The 15,306-nt window shown below is 53.6% G+C and overlaps 5 protein-coding genes across 5 annotated transcripts; 3 read left to right on the top strand and 2 right to left on the bottom strand.

Annotated features, from left to right (window-relative positions):
* The first annotated feature begins 92 nt into the window (after nucleotides 1-92).
* On the top strand, nucleotides 93-2,719 carry KVR01_006723 (uncharacterized protein). The gene is made up of 2 exons (XM_044786425.1): nucleotides 93-1,092; nucleotides 1,159-2,719. The coding sequence occupies exons 1-2, from the start codon at nucleotides 662-664 to the stop codon at nucleotides 2,378-2,380; spliced, it is 1,653 nt and encodes a 550-aa protein (XP_044644154.1). The 5' UTR covers nucleotides 93-661; the 3' UTR covers nucleotides 2,381-2,719.
* A 646-nt stretch (nucleotides 2,720-3,365) lies between these two features.
* On the bottom strand, nucleotides 3,366-3,812 carry KVR01_006949 (uncharacterized protein; the record flags this gene model as incomplete). Its single annotated transcript, XM_044787582.1, has 1 exon — nucleotides 3,366-3,812. The coding sequence occupies one exon, from the start codon at nucleotides 3,810-3,812 to the stop codon at nucleotides 3,366-3,368; it is 447 nt and encodes a 148-aa protein (XP_044644380.1).
* Nucleotides 3,813-8,131: 4,319 nt separating this feature from the next.
* Nucleotides 8,132-9,879, top strand: KVR01_006701 (uncharacterized protein; the record flags this gene model as incomplete). Its single annotated transcript, XM_044781891.1, has 3 exons — nucleotides 8,132-8,442; nucleotides 8,556-8,635; nucleotides 8,726-9,879. The coding sequence occupies 3 exons, from the start codon at nucleotides 8,132-8,134 to the stop codon at nucleotides 9,877-9,879; spliced, it is 1,545 nt and encodes a 514-aa protein (XP_044644132.1).
* A 1,517-nt stretch (nucleotides 9,880-11,396) lies between these two features.
* Nucleotides 11,397-13,516, top strand: KVR01_006816 (uncharacterized protein; the record flags this gene model as incomplete). The annotated part of the gene is made up of 3 exons (XM_044793948.1): nucleotides 11,397-11,666; nucleotides 11,721-12,329; nucleotides 12,389-13,516. Exons 1-3 carry the CDS (start codon nucleotides 11,448-11,450, stop codon nucleotides 13,514-13,516), a joined length of 1,956 nt encoding a protein of 651 aa, XP_044644247.1. The 5' UTR covers nucleotides 11,397-11,447.
* A 56-nt stretch (nucleotides 13,517-13,572) lies between these two features.
* KVR01_006538 (uncharacterized protein) lies at nucleotides 13,573-14,661 on the bottom strand (the record flags this gene model as incomplete). Its single annotated transcript, XM_044781219.1, has 2 exons — nucleotides 13,573-14,449; nucleotides 14,546-14,661. 2 exons carry the CDS (start codon nucleotides 14,659-14,661, stop codon nucleotides 13,573-13,575), a joined length of 993 nt encoding a protein of 330 aa, XP_044643969.1.
* Nucleotides 14,662-15,306: the final 645 nt, after the last annotated feature.

The following is a 15,306-nucleotide window of genomic DNA, read 5'->3' as shown; positions in this document are numbered from 1 at the left end:
CCGGGGCAGCCCTGGTGGAGCCTCAAAATGGCCGAAAAAAAATGGCACTGGCAGGGCGGTCAGCGCAGGCATGAAGAGCGAGAGCGAGCGTGGCTAAGTGGACAAAGTTCGCGTCGCGAGAGGGTGCAGGTGCACCAAGACCCAGCGAGTTGCGTATATCTGGCATGCCTCCCAGCTACATATTACCTGTACCTAGGTGAGTATGTACCGCGCCTGAATGCCGGGCTGGGGCGGCCAAGGGGCCAAACCCCACGGGACAGCCTTGACGGTCTGCCGTTTGACAGATCCGGCCGTGGGGCTGGCTCGGTCGAATCTCCCCCGCATCTCTGTGTGTGTGTCGTGAAGCGAGGCTTCCGGTCGGGTGCATGATCCGCAGGCCACGATCCGAATGATCTAGTACTCTGGGGTCTCACAGCATGAAGAGACATGATGGTCTCGTCTTGACTGGCATTGACATGTGTCTGTGTGCGCAGGGCGAGGGCAGGGCGAGGACATGGCGAGGACCGAGGGCAGCCTCTCCCGAGATGCTGGGCCGAGATGCTTTTCTCCCACATCCGCCAAGACACAGCAAATGGCTCTGCTCTGACTGGACAGGCAGGCCCGAGGACGGCTGCTTTGGGAGTGTGGGGTTCGGCTCAGGGCGCGGAGCGGAGCATGGAGCATGGGTGGGGCCCGTGTCATGGCCTGGCCGGGAGAGGGCATTGAAATAAATACTCGAGTACTTTCAAGAGCCCCCGAGTGGTTCTCCAACAACAACACCAAGGTGGTCCACAGGCAGTCGACAATGGCCGTAGTCAACCTGTTCGTGTCGCCGTGGGCGCTGCTGGCGGCCCCGGTGCTGCTGGCGGCGTGGTACCTCTTCCCCTACCTCGTCACCTACGCCCACCTTCGACACATCCCCGCCCCCTTCCCCGCCCAGTTCTCGAACCTGTGGCTGCTCATGGTCTGCCGCCGCGGCGACCGCTACCTGACCGTCGACGAGGCCCACAAGAGGCTGGGGCCCGTCGTGCGCATCCAGCCCAACCACGTCAGCGTCGCCGACGACGAGGCCATCAACGCCATCTACGGCCACGGCAACGGCTTCCTCAAGAGGTGAGTCTGTCTCTCTTCTCTTCTGCCTGCCTGCCTGCCTGCCTGCTCACACACCAACCCCCACAGCGAGTTCTACGACGCCTTCGTGTCCATCCAGCGCGGCCTCTTCAACACCCGCGACAGGGCAGAGCACTCGCGCAAGCGCAAGATCGTCAGCCACACCTTCTCGCTCAAGTCCATCTCCCAGTTCGAGCCCTACATCCACTCCAACCTCGAGCTGTTTGTCAGGCGCTGGGACGACCTCGTCGCGCGCGGGGCCGACAACACCGCCCACCTCGACTGCCTCAAGTGGTTCAACTACCTCGCCTTCGACGTCATCGGCGACCTCGCCTTCGGCGCCCCCTTCGGCATGCTCGAGCGCGGCGAGGACCTGGCCGAGGTGCGCTCCAGCCCCGACTCGGCCCCCATCTACGCCCCCGCCATCGAGATCCTCAACCGCCGCGGCGAGGTCAGCGCCGCCCTCGGCTGCCTGCCCCAGCTCAAGCCCTGGGCCCCCTGGCTGCCCGACCCCTTCTTCAGCCAGGGCGCCGCCGCCGTCCAGGCCCTCGCCGGCATCGCCATCGCCCGCGTCAAGGGCCGCCTCGACAGCCCCCCCGCCATCGACCGCAAGGACCTGCTCGCCCGCCTCATGGAGGGCCGCGACGACAAGGGCGAGCCCCTCGGCCGCGAGGAGCTCACCGCCGAGGCCCTCACCCAGCTCATCGCCGGCTCCGACACCACCTCCAACTCCTCCTGCGCCCTGCTCTACCACGTCGCCCGCACCCCGGGCGTCCTGGGCAAGCTGCAGGCCGAGCTCGACCGCGCCCTGCCCGACGCCGACGCCGTCCCCACCTACGACCAGGTCGCCAACCTGCCCTACCTGCAGAACGTCATCAACGAGGCCCTGCGCCACCACTCCACCAGCGGCATCGGCCTGCCCCGCCTCATCCCCGCCGACGCCCCCCGCGGCGTCACCATCCGCGGCCACTACTTCCCCCCCGGCACCGTGCTGTCCGTCCCCTCCTACACCATGCACCACTCCACCGAGATCTGGGGGCCCGACGCCGACGAGTTCCGCCCCGAGAGGTGGGACGCCGTCACCCCCCGCCAGAAGAACGCCTTCATCCCCTTCAGCTATGGGCCCCGCGCCTGCGTCGGCCGCAACGTCGCCGAGATGGAGATGAAGCTGATCGTCGCCACGTGGGCGAGGAGGTATGATGTCTTCCTGCGCCAGGAGGTGATGGAGACGCGCGAGGGCTTCCTGAGGAAGCCGCTGGGGCTCGAGATCGGGGTCAGGCGGAGGTCCTAGGCTGGGAGGCGGATGGGCATGGTCATGGTCATGGTCGTGGTCGGGCGTGTTTGGGGGATGGGTTGGGGTTTCTGGGTCTATATCCAATTTGTACGCTGCATTTCGGCGCTGCTTCCTCGTATCTCTTGTCTTATTTTGCCGGGCGCATATCGGATCATTTCAATAAGATCTACTCATCCCGCCACCTTCCTGCGAGCAGACCTCCACTTAGACTGTAGTTCGGAATTCTCTATTTGACTCAGCGTTCGGTTCGGAGGTACATGTTGATTGAAAATTCTCTGCTTTGTGCCGGCGTTGTAGTCCGGTATTCGTTGATGTGTGTCAGGTATTAGACTACAGCACGTGTCACCAATCGGGACGTCGTTGCATTTGAGGCTGAACGCCTGGCAGGCTTATCTACAAACATGCAGGCCTGCTGAACAAATCATCGACCTGCTGAGTAAGGTCCCAGGGCGCTGACAAACGAACAATCGGTCACGGCCACGTTAGAGGCGAATACTATGCGATTTTGTTACAGGGCATAGGACTTAGGTGAAAACACCCAACTCGCGTCGACATTGCGAAGGTCTATACGTCACGGTCTATTGCGAGTGGAAAACATTCAGCATGACAGGGGCGTAGGCAAGCCGGACAGGTTGACTGGCTGCGCTGCACTCTGCCGTTTGCTTGGCTGTCGCCGTGATCCTAATAAGGCGAAGCCGGGCCAGGGACAGCACCGTGGACGAATATCACAAGCACATTTGGAGTCTGAGAATTTGATGTGGCTTCGTTATTGCTATTCAATTTGAGCGTCAAGGAACCTCGATTGATTGAATTAGATTGATTGAATAATTATAGAGGCACTAGTCATTATCCTTTTGTACCTACCACATTATGAACAACAATTTGATGGAACCGCACACTCATCAGAAAATAAGCAAAACCCCAGTAAAATTACGATGTGCCAATTCAGTAGCCCACGCGCCCCCGGGGCACACCTCCAAAGCTAGTTGCAACCGCTCTGATCCATCGCCCCGTACTTGTTCTTCGTCGCCTCCCAGTACGCAGACGCAATGGCGCCGGCATTGCAGCTGAGCCAGGTCGTGAACTTCCACTCGATGGACGGCTCGCCGGGGACGACCTCGGCGTGTTCACAAGAGGGGTTGATGGCGGTACAGATGAACCAATGCCTCGCGAGCTTCTTCCAGAGCACCTGGCACAAGTCGCCAATCTCATCTCGGGACACCTTCCTGACGATCACCCTGTAATTGAGGAGCAGATCGGGTTGGTGGACCGTGCACCAGACGTCAGGCATCGGGCCCTCGTCCTGCCGGACGGTGATGGTCGAGTTCAGAAGGGCCACGTCGGTGGTGATGGTTACATTGGCGGGGGCCGCGGCGGCAGGGGCGGCGAGGGCCGTGATGAGGGCCGTGAGGAAGGAAGAGAGCTTCATGGTGGGTGGCGGGAGGGTTCGAGGCGGGAGCGTAAAGGGTACCTTGAGGAAAAATGGGGTGGAGAGATGGAGGAAATCCTGGATTCTCGTGGTCAGGAAGAATGAAGAGTCATCTCTTACATCTATAGCTAAGTAGGCAGTATTCGACGACTCTCATATTTCCTCGTTTTGGCATATTGATTACCTCGGTAACGAGACGACGGGCTCTGGATTTGGTACAAAACCAGCGTGAGCTTTGGTCATCAACTAGCATGCTGTTCCCCGCCCCATCCATGGGCAGTTGCGAGATCCTGAGTAAACAAAAGATGGCTTCTAGGCCATGTCGAGGTTGGAGAAAAATGTCCATGCCATCAACGGTCCACGCTATAGCTCACTAGATCACGACCGCGGGAGGGACTTGCAGCTTCAGCCTTGTCCGTGCCATTTGGCCATTGCCAGACATGCGCAGTAGTTACCCAGCTTTGACGAATCAACATCGGTTCTGGGATTTATCACGATGACCTTTTCTCTTGTGACAAAAGCTCTGTCGAGCTGGAGCTGCCATCGTCGAGCCGGGCTTGCTACAAGCTTGAGAGTTTCTGGGCTCAGGCCCAAGCACCAGTACTGCGATCTCAAAGGCCGTGCGACAATATGGACAGAGCCCGTTGCCATCGCGAAACAGTCTTCATTCCAAAACTTGTATGTGGATCAGAGTTGGGCTTGATTGCGAAAGTGCAGTCTGCAGATGATTCTGCTGAGAACCTTGGAAAGGACCTGACAAGGTGGGATCTTGCAGACTTTTGGTACTATTAACTTAACTAATCACACAGGCAACATTAGAAGATTTGCTGAACAAATTGTCGTAGAGCTCTCTCGTGACGGTGGTGGCATGTGTCTGCGAAAATTCGCCACTTTGGACTCCAGATATACGAAAATATCGCTGTGACGATTATATGTGCCCAACCCCAAAGCCTGGCGTGCCAGAAGTTTCCTCGCGACACTGTTTGCCTAGATTATCTCCGTTAAACCCTGAGGATCCCGCTCATCAACCCCGTGCAGCATCTATCACTTGAAAGGCTTCGAGAGTTCCTCTCGGTGCCGGTTCATCAACTGTGATTCCCTATCTGTTGAGTAAATCCAGTTCTGGTGACCTGTGCGGAGAGTATCACGCACATGCAGTAGTCTATTGTAGTTGGCCATGATGCCACAGAAGGGTCACTTCCTCAGAATCCTCCCTGCCACAAAGCCGGTCATTGACCAATGGAACGTTGGAATTTACTTGAAGAGATTACATATGCAATGATATGTCGCGCCGGTCAAACTGGTCACGGTGTACAGCCGTCATGCCAACTGCAAAATGTCTGGTATGAGAGGTCCCCTTGTTGACTTCCGATCCTTGCTTCGCACATATGATGAAAGGGGTAAAGCCAAGGCCATCAGTGTTCTGTCAGGTCTTCTGGGCTACCATCTTCCGCCTGATCGCCATGGAAGTCCACTTTCCGTGGCTGGTACCTACTTAAGTAGGTACCTAGGTAGGTAGCTTACGTGTGCACATACCTAGGTACCCCAGTCAGCTGCCAGGCACAAGTTGCCTGGGGTGCTATAGAAGGAAGGCTATACGGGCCCACCACCACTAGCCGACAAGAACTCCCGGACAAGATCTTTCGGAGATTCAAAGGATCAAGCGGATGTGGAGTGCAGGCTGGCAAGGCCTTTTCTATGACGAATATCAGCAAACTTGCATAGAGACATGCACTGGCACAGAAGTGCCGACAATACATGATCCTCACAGTGAGACGGCCCGCAGAAGCGTATGGACGGCGAAACCGCGCCGAACCGAAGACAGGCTCGGAAGCTCCTGTCGATCCCGGCTGCGTCGACTCCTCTGCAGAATGCAGGGTGTGGGCGTTAAACTACCCGAGGGAGCCGATCTCGATGTCTAATCACCGATCGACGAGAATATGTGAGATATGACGAGATCGAGAGGAGATTCGCGAGTTATTTCTCGGTGAGATAGCCGGGGTAGGCACCCCATTCGCCGCGATGCAACTGTATGAAGCATGTTCGAGGTAATGCCTAATTTTGCGGAGAGCTTGATGCCCTGCGAACTACAGGCCAAGGTGCCCTTCCGAGCTTCCCTTGCACACCTGCGCTGGACCGAACACCACACCATGCGGAGGCTAGTGTCGGGTGCGACCTGTGCGAGTCACGCCTGGCTGGCCTGGCGCCTGGCAACCTGGTTAGGTGCCGCGGTGATGGCTGGGTAAGGCGCATGGGTGGGTATAATAACTAGGTTGCCGTTCGCTACCCAAAATGCGCTGAACCTTCCGGTTCTCATGGACCCAATCAAGGCACACCAAGCCATCCTGGGATCCCTCTGTGACCTAATTTTCGGAGCTTCGTGCGAGTATATCAAAAAGTAAGCGAGTTCCAAGGCTACGAGGTGATTCAATGCGCTTCCCGAGACAAACGCAGCCTTACCGCAGCCTTACCACCAGCGGCTCTGCACAATCAGCGGCTGATTAGACTTCAACCCAGAAACAGACCTGGAGGGGGCTTTTCTTCTTGTTCTCAATTTTGCCCTCCAGCCGCCCCTCACTCCCCAGTGCGAGGTTGATCAGATGGTGATTGTTATCGCAGTAGCGTTGAGCTTCTCGCTCAAGACGAAGGTCACAATCAGGGTCTAGCTCGGCACGCGTACAGTACGACCCAACTCCTCATCGTCAAACATTAAAACGTTGGTGTTAAGGAGCTCGGCAAATGCTGTCAAATGCTTTCTATGACGAGCTTGGGTCTAGTTCACGCCACACGTGGGGATATAGTAGTACACGTATAGCCAGCTGCAAATGTTAATTCCAGCTCGAACGGAACTTCCCAGCTGGATCGAACGATTTCGTATCCTCTGTCATATTGACCGGTGTAGGTTTCTGACGATCAATGCATATGACGAACTGCAGAGGGCATTGGGCTGTCCTGGGACGACATTCCTACAAGCAATACTATCGGCAGTATGATACGTCCGCCACATCCAGCGAGACAACGTTGGAAGTCTTGACCAGATCGTGTTGGGAGGGGCTCCAGAAGACTTCAAGTGCCCTTGCATGATAAGTAGGGCATCTGACAGCTCCGTGACAGGTGTGAAAACAAACGAGGCATTCTCAGCACGTCAGCGGGCCGCTCCTCGCTTGACCGCGCAACGGTGTGGCCAACTTCGGAAATTTTTTGGAATGCCTGTATCCGACTACTGCAAGGTCCTGCAAGGTCCTGCAAGGTCCTGCAAGGTCCTGCAAGGTCCTGCAAGGGTAGGGCTTCACAGATGGAACTGCTATAGCGATAGTTGACTATAGAAATGGTAACAACAGGAGCACTCGGCCCTGACCCAGCCATAACATCTCCACATTTCGGACAGTTAAGATAATCCTACATCGCTTAAAAGAATCTCCCCCGAACTAATATCCGTCCACAGCCAACGATGATGCATTCAAGCTTTGCTTTCCCCGGCTCCTCCCGTGCCTACTCAGCAAAAGTATATGTTGGGGAAGCCCACGTCCCAGAAGCACCTGTCCGACGATCACCCCGAGGAATGTCAGTTCTAAACAAGATTCTGGCCGGAAAATATGACTTTATGGCTCACCACCGGAAGACATCCGAAAGTGAGCAAGTCAGGGGGAATATTTTCAGGCCAGAAATGAAGAGGTAAGTTTCTCGGGTTCCTGCGACGCACTTTTGAGCTCCAAACCGTGTGGAGTCCCAGGCCTGCGCAGCGTCGTTCCTCATTGTCAATGATCGAGCTTTTGGGCTGACATGCAGCGCCGTCTCTTTTCATCTAGCCTTCCCGATGTACCAGAGATGATCGAGTCTCCTCTCCCGCTAAGACACGAGCGCTCTGTGCCCGTAGGAGGAACTCGCTCCTTCTCCCCTAATGTGCGAAGCAAACGTTCAGCAATGTCGCTTCGCTCCACCGAATCCTCATACCAAACGCAGGTCACCACGCCTAGCTCCTCGCCCCCAGATTTCATACTACCTCCACTCCAGGCCACTATTGCCGAGCACCCTGACGGTCTTGATCCTCTGGAAGAAGACGAGGTTGAGCCTGGCAGCTTTGACCTCGTTTCGCCTGAGACTGAAGAGGCTGCTGTGTACTCGCTAGAAGAGCGATCTGAGTTCCTGTTCTCGTCACGTAAGCATCACTTTCCACCTGTTACGGGTCCTCGTATTTCACGTCTTGGAATGTTCTGGGATGCAACACGTTAGCATCTGTCCCAGGACTAACTTCATCAATAGAGCACCTGAGGATAATATTCAATGATTTCACCTTATTCCAGCGCTTCTCCAGCTTCATGAGCGCTCATCGACCAAAGTCGGTGGCCCTCTTGGTCTACTACCTGGACACGGTTAAAGCTCTAGCAGCTTTCAAGTACGCCAACGCCATTAGCGAAGCGCTCGAACCACTGGATGAGTACGAATTCACGCGGGACACAGACGCTGTGCCCCAGACAGCGAACGACCGCCTGGAGTGGAAAGCCGATTCCGCCTTCGAACTGCTGGCTCAAGAGGATCTGCCTGCTTTCATTACCAGTGTATGGATGCAGTTCGTTGAGACCTCCATCCGGAGGCGTATTGTGGGCTCCATGCCTGCTCACCTCAGAGAGTATGTGTCTTCATTATCACTGGCGGTTGTCTCTGTCCTTTGGCGGGAGCAGTTGCTGCAAACATTGCAGCTAGTTTCGAGGATGACCACTAAATGTATGTTTGCTTAACTAGTATGTCGGAAGGTCTGGCCGAAACCTTCTGCCTCACTGACCCCTCACGCCACGAGAATCCCATCATCTTCGCCTCTGAAGGTACGTATTATATGAGTTGACTTTTTGTTTTACTCGTCCCTGGAAATAATACTGGAGAGACTTTTACTGACGGTGAAATAACTCTCACAGAATTTCATAGGACCACACAATATGGCACAAAGCACGTTATTGGCCGGAACTGCCGCTTCCTCCAAGGGCCGAAGACCAACCCCTTCAGTATCAGGAGAATCAGAGAAAAGCTCGATGCGGGCAAGGAACACTATGAAACGTTCCTGAATTACCGAAGAGATGGGTCTCCGTTCATGAACCTCCTCATGTGCACCCCTTTGATGGACTCCAAGGGAACAGTACGATACTTCCTGGGAGCCCAAATCGATGTATCAGGACTGGCCAAGGAGTGTGCTGGGCTGGAGTATCTGAAGCGTCATGTTGACAACCAATACAGGGAAGGCGAAGACGACGAAGAGACAGAGAAATTATCTGCCGAGCCACCAGAAGGAAACGATGTCGAACAACAGACCAAGGATGAGTTCCAGGAGCTGAGCGAAATGTTCAACTTACAGGAACTGGACACTGTCCGCAAGCATGGCGGAGCGATGCATCGGCCCCTCCAGGATCAAGAGCACACACACGCTTCCAAGTGGCACAAGGAGCGACTAGTGATCGAGTCTGACTCGGAAGGCTTTCTCAGTGGTGACGGTGACTGCGATGGTGACGGCGACAGTCGCGACAGGAACAGCACAGATGCAATCAAGAACCTCAGTCCTGCTCCATTCAAGGCCCTCTCAGGACCAGATGAGCTCTACCCGCCGCTGCGCTCTAGGCCGTCAACCCCAGCGGACCGGAACCCACTCAACAAGGGCGGTCACATGCCAGGCGTCTACCAGAACTATGTCCTAGTCCGGCCGTACCCAAGCCTCCGAATCTTGTTCGCATCGCCATGTCTCCGCATCCCAGGCATGCTCCAGTCCAGCTTCATGGACCGGGTCGGGGGTTCCGGCCGCACTCGCGAACAGGTCCAGCAGGCACTGGCCGAAGGGCGCGGCGTCACCGCCAAGATCCGCTGGATCTCCAGCCCTCGTCGAAATGCAGAGCATAGCCGGCCGAGATGGATTCACGCCACCCCGCTGCTCGGGAGGAACGGCTCGGTGGGCGTGTGGATGATCGTCATCGTCGACGAGGAGGAAGATGATGCGGTAAAAAAGTCAGCGAGGCAGCATGCCGGCGTCAAGCAAAGGCGTTTCGGTCTCACGGCGAATTTGCCAGATATTGACACCACTTGATAAACGCGGTGAGAGGATTCGTTGGAACATGTGGAAAAAGCAAGCAAAGAGATTAAAGAAGGCGATGGACATGGGACGCGTATCAGCCGCCGTAATCCTCCCAGTGAGTTCAGGGTTGGAGTTCCTCATGTAATATCATCCATGTCTTGACATCATCGGCACGGGGTTCCTTCTTATAGGATAGGAACTCTGCAATCTTTCAAGAACAAAGGCATTGCTAGAAGTGTCTCTTGACTCGGACTTGTTAACTCAGCTGTTCCAATGCACGGTGAAGGGAAGCGAGGTCTGTCTATAACAGCTGATTCGTCTGGTAAAGCTCTATGATAATATGAGCGGACCGGTAAGTAGTCTGCTGAAGCTTCGTGTGGGTATCACCATCGAAGATAATTCACCAGTGGTATTGCTCAAAACCTTCTCAGGGAAGTCTCCTCTTCCCGGTGATTCCTTTCCCTCCATCTTTCGAGCGCACTTGAGAAGCTTGATATCGAACTCCAAGTAAGTCAAATCCACGTTTGGGGGGGGGGGGGTTCAGTTATGTGTAAAGGAGACCGGGTCCCATGTTTCTTTTCTGTTGATGTCCAGCATTTGAAGTCAACATCATTACAATATTAAGAGCTGTGAGCTAGTTCTAAGTCCGTTGTCCGGTAGGTAAGCCGCTGAAGAGAAATGCACCTGGAACCGGCCGCATTAACGGGCCTGGAATACCTTTCAACCAACTCATTTCATACCCCATCTATACTTAGAAATAGTGAAATAGGGTAACTAAGACGGTTGCCTCGACTACTGTGCAAGGTCGTGTGGGCTGTGTTGATGGTGAGAGGGGTGGTGGTGGATGGTCCGGCTGTCTTCTTCCCGGAATATGTGTCGCTTGGACCAGAAACCGACGTACGTCTCCTGGTGCCTAATTCGTATCTCCTAGGAAGATTGGCTGGCCTCCTGGTCAATATACTCGAATGCAGCTCTATCCCAGTCTCATCACCATAATAGTTAAGAATTAAGTGCGTAGCCCACCGGTAAAGAAGTGGATTAATAAGTTATGTGTGTCGTCAGGGAGAAAAGCTCCCTTAAAACTGGCTAGAGAAGGCCTCCTACTTGACACCCCGCCGTTGGCCTATCGCTCCTTCCTGCCACAGCCCACAGTCGCCTTGGCTTAAAGATCACAATTCCAAGTCCCCCGAACTTAGAATCTAACAGTCATAAAACTCGTACCGTCACAGTAACTTATAGTAGCTAGGCTACTTAACTAGTTTAGAGTCTAAAGACATATTTATAATTCTTAACCCTTACATTTTAAACGTAATTTTCTACTAACCTACTTAGTATATTCTTTACATAACATATTCTATTAAATTAAATCTTTTCTATTAATAAGATAGAAGCCTGAATCGGGTCTTAAATACTTGAGAAATGATGATGATGGGTAGCTCGGAACAATGTTTTGCCGCCCCTGCCTCAAGCCGCCTCCTGTGACGCATGATTGCTGCTGAGGAAGTCGCCTTAGCACCTCATCATGTTTCGACGGAGCTGGGACTATTCACGGTCACCATCTCTAATAAACATCCTGAACTATGGACGTACCACGTCTAACTTGTGCACAGTGTAAGAAACGCAAACTCCGATGTGATAAATTGGCGCCGTGTTCGGCTTGTCGCAATGCAGGTCTTGCATGCCAGACGGTACAGCGTGCGCGCCTGCCACGTGGGAAGAGTGGGAAAAGTCGAAAACAGAAGCAAACTCTCGAGAGCCGTGTCACGAATCTGGAAAGCCTGTTGAAACAGCACAGTGAGGTACAAAGTTCAGAATGACACCCTCGATTACCGTACTGACCACAGTCGTGACAGCTCAATACAAGTTCAACTACTTTTGCAGGCAGCACAGGAACTGTTCCCAGCCCTAATGCGCCTGGAGGTCAAATTATGGCTACAGACTTTTGGTCTGCACTCTCTGAAAGCATCTCTGGTCTGCGCGAGATGTTGGAAGAATCTGAAGATGAGACTGAAGATGGATCAACAGTACACATGCAAAATTGCAACTCTGAAGAAACAGAAGGCACATCTTGCATGCAAACGGGGTTGCTATTCCCGAGTCTCAGCTCTAAGCAGCACATGACGCCCCCATTCACTTCGCTCAACGTCAGTAAGATCCTACTCAATCTATATCGGGCTCGTGTGGACACCGTGTACAAGATTGTGCACTGGCCTACCACCGTCACTCTGGTCGAGTCCAACCGCACGAACCCGTCACCTTCTATATCCAATCGAGCGTTGGAACGTGCAATCTACTTCATGGCGTTGTGTACCATAAGAGACGATGAAGCGCATGAGCTGGGTCTTGGTGTTCGGGCGGAGCTACTCAGGAACTACAGATCGGCTGCAGAGAGATTTTTGACGAGCTCAGACTTGCTGAAGCATCCGGACGTCGAGACGGTCCAAGCATTCGTCATATATCTGGTGTGTCTTACTCGGCGCAAGCGCTATCTCACAAATACCTGGCACTAACACACCTGTAGGTTGGACTCAGAACGTGCCTGAACAATGCAACCACTTGGGCCTTGATCGCTATCGCCGTTCGAGCCACGACTTCTCTAGGGCTCGGCGACGAGGATGCTAAGAGATTCACCCCATTTGATCTGGAGGTCCGACGAAGACTCTTATATGCCATTGGCATCTTAGATACACACTCCGCTCTCGATCGAGGTACAATACCAATGCTGGCATCGACTGCCTTCCGCCATCCACCGCTTGATGTCAATGATGATGAGTTATCACCATTGCAGGGTGTATGCGCGACTCCGTCACTGGGCGTGACAGACATGACCCATGCTATGATGTCGTATCAGGCGATGTTATGCCAAAGGCGCATGTACGAGCTATCACAAGAGTACGATGAAAACTACAAGAACTGGCCGAGGAGGCTGCAGCTGGTCGCAGACTTTGGTCGGTACGTAGAGAAAGTTTGCATACAGACATACGATTCGCCCACACCACTCAATACACTTCTGAAGATTTCTGGAAAGAAAATACATGTCAGCCTGGAGCTGCTCCTTCGAAGGCCGCCCTACCGCCAGCCACATGACACGGTGCCTCCATGGGATGACTACGACATCATGCTTGCTGCGACCGAAGTACTCGAACATCATCTGCAAGCACCACCACCCGAGCTAGGTCCATGGGCTTGGAAGAATTGGGTCCAGTGGCATGCTTTGGCCGTGGTACTGGCGGAGCTGGTGGTCAAGCCTCAAGGGCCTTCTTTTGCTCGGGCTTACACTATCGCAACAAAGAGTTTCCAGTACTATGCTCGGATTGTAGCCGACTCTCAATCGGGCATGCTATGGAAGCCCATTGCGAAGCTTATGCGTCGGGTTCAATGCTCCCAACAAAGCTCAGCTGTGGCGCAAAAAGCGCTACTGCCGGACCACATGAACGATCTGGAGGACACGTTACGGTCGTCTCACCCAACCTTGTTGAAGGCCGATGATAACTTCGACTTCAGCTACTGGAACGTCGATAATCAAGCAACTGTCTCATTTACGGATGACATAGGTCACGCAAACCAAGATTCGACACTGGGCGATGACGACATGTCATGGCTGGCGTGGGATTCCTTTCTTTCGGATATGACCGATATTACTATGTGAAGCCACATTCTAGCTAATCAAACAATCCCTTCAGACGGATTGTAGCGCATCACCAACTATGAAACTAGAGCTGCCACTTCTGGTGCCACTTGCTGTATCCTAAGTATAAGGTCTCTCCAGACCTTCTTCTGGATTTGTCTGCCCCTCTCACTCCGCATGAACTGGGACTCTGGCTTATATTGGCACTCGGATAAGTACCTGCCATGGCTCTCCTTTCCTTGCGCCAGGGCATGGACGTATGCTCGACTGCCCTTCTCTGCTGTCCATCCGATCAATGCGAAGCAGAATTTCTCTCCCGCATTCGAAGGTTTTGCGCGCGATAGCTCAGTACCACACCATCCTGGATTGATGAAGTTGAGAACAATCTGCGCATCATCCTTCGAATTGCTCTGTCCGAGACGATCTGCTAGTTCATGGGCGCACTGATGGACCATGAGCTTGGTTAAGGCGTATCTCCACACGATATCCGTGCGACTGGAATCGCTGAGCAGATCGAACATGTCGACGTTGTCGGAAAGACCAGCATCAAACTCGCTGTCCGGACCGAAGATGTGGTACATTGACCCGCAGAATGTAAGGGTAGTTTGGACCTTGTGCTCCTCGGATGTTCTGCGAAGTGCAGGTAAAACAGCGATGGCAGACATGAAAGTCGAGACGACGTTGACAGCGAGCTGTTTCTCGAGCTTCTCAGCGGTCTGGAATGACTGGATCTCCATAGCGGCGTTGGCAACGAAGGCGTCAAGGCGAGGCAACTCTCTGCAAACACGATTTCCAAAAGCAAGGACGTTCTGGTAAGAGGACAAGTCCAAGTCCCAGACCTCGAGCTTTGTCTGGCCCTGGCGTTTGGTTTCGCGATACACAGATTCAATTGCTAGTTCGCCTTTCTTGATGTCTCGACATGCAAGGATGATGTGGGACGAACCAAGACGGACGCTATGTAGGACAAATTTGGTCAGCGTAAGTTTTTACAACCCCGACATGCGATACTTCCAATTCTAAGGACATCAAAAAGTAGTTGGCCACACTCACAGATGCTTCACACACTCCAGACCAAGACCAGTGTTGGCACCGGTTACAATGATCGTTTTTCCAGTCAGATCCATGTTTGGTATAAAAGTTTTACCAAAAGCCTGGCCTCTCAGCATGTTGAAAACTTCGCTCAATGGAGCCATGATGTAGATATTAGAGGATGAAGAGCTTAGTTGCAAGTTCAGATTGCGTCTAAAGAGAAGATGTCGAGTTCCTTAAGATTGTTTGCTAGTTATCTATTCGCATTTGACTACCACGGTGCTGTTGGTGCAAGCTCTACAGAAACCGCAAAACCCGTAGATGCCGTGTGAGCTTCAAAAGCCGCAAAAGCCGCAAAGACCTTAGAGCGCTGATCGGGCCCGCATCGTGACAACGGACCTTACCAGAATTGTATAAGATGATGAGATCATCGCCATCTCATAAGACTAATTACCATACTTAAAAGAGCTAGCCCACCTTATCAGCATTGGGGAGTGGAAGGGTCCCATCTGGCAACCGTGTCAACGATATTGGACTTGAAATCATCTTCAGCGTGCTTACTGTCATATACCCGATTCGGGACTACAGCCTTCCGACTTCTCTTTCCTCATGCCATGAAAACGGGTGTCGTGCATCGCATGGTAGAGTTGATCGAACACTGAACCCTTTTCCTTTTTCTTGGCAGCCTTGTAAGGCTTATTCCCACCGATCGCCCATGCTTGGTGAATGGCGTCTGAGAAACCAGCTGGGGGTTTTATTTGATGTTGGTGATGCTGGTGAAG

The sequence above is a fragment of the Diaporthe batatas genome, assembly GCF_019321695.1.
Source record: "Diaporthe batatas strain CRI 302-4 chromosome Unknown Contig00007, whole genome shotgun sequence".
NCBI lineage: Eukaryota > Fungi > Ascomycota > Sordariomycetes > Diaporthales > Diaporthaceae > Diaporthe > Diaporthe batatas.
Note: the sequence above shows the minus strand (reverse complement) of the source record. Positions and strands in the feature narration are given on the sequence as shown.

Coding starts and splice junctions, on each gene's coding strand:
- KVR01_006723 (XM_044786425.1), top strand. CDS start 662: ATGGGTGGGGCCCGTGTCATGGCCTGGCCGGGAGAGGGCATTGAAATA. Junction 1,093..1,158: donor GGCAACGGCTTCCTCAAGAG/GTGAGTCTGTCT, acceptor CAACCCCCACAG/CGAGTTCTACGACGCCTTCG.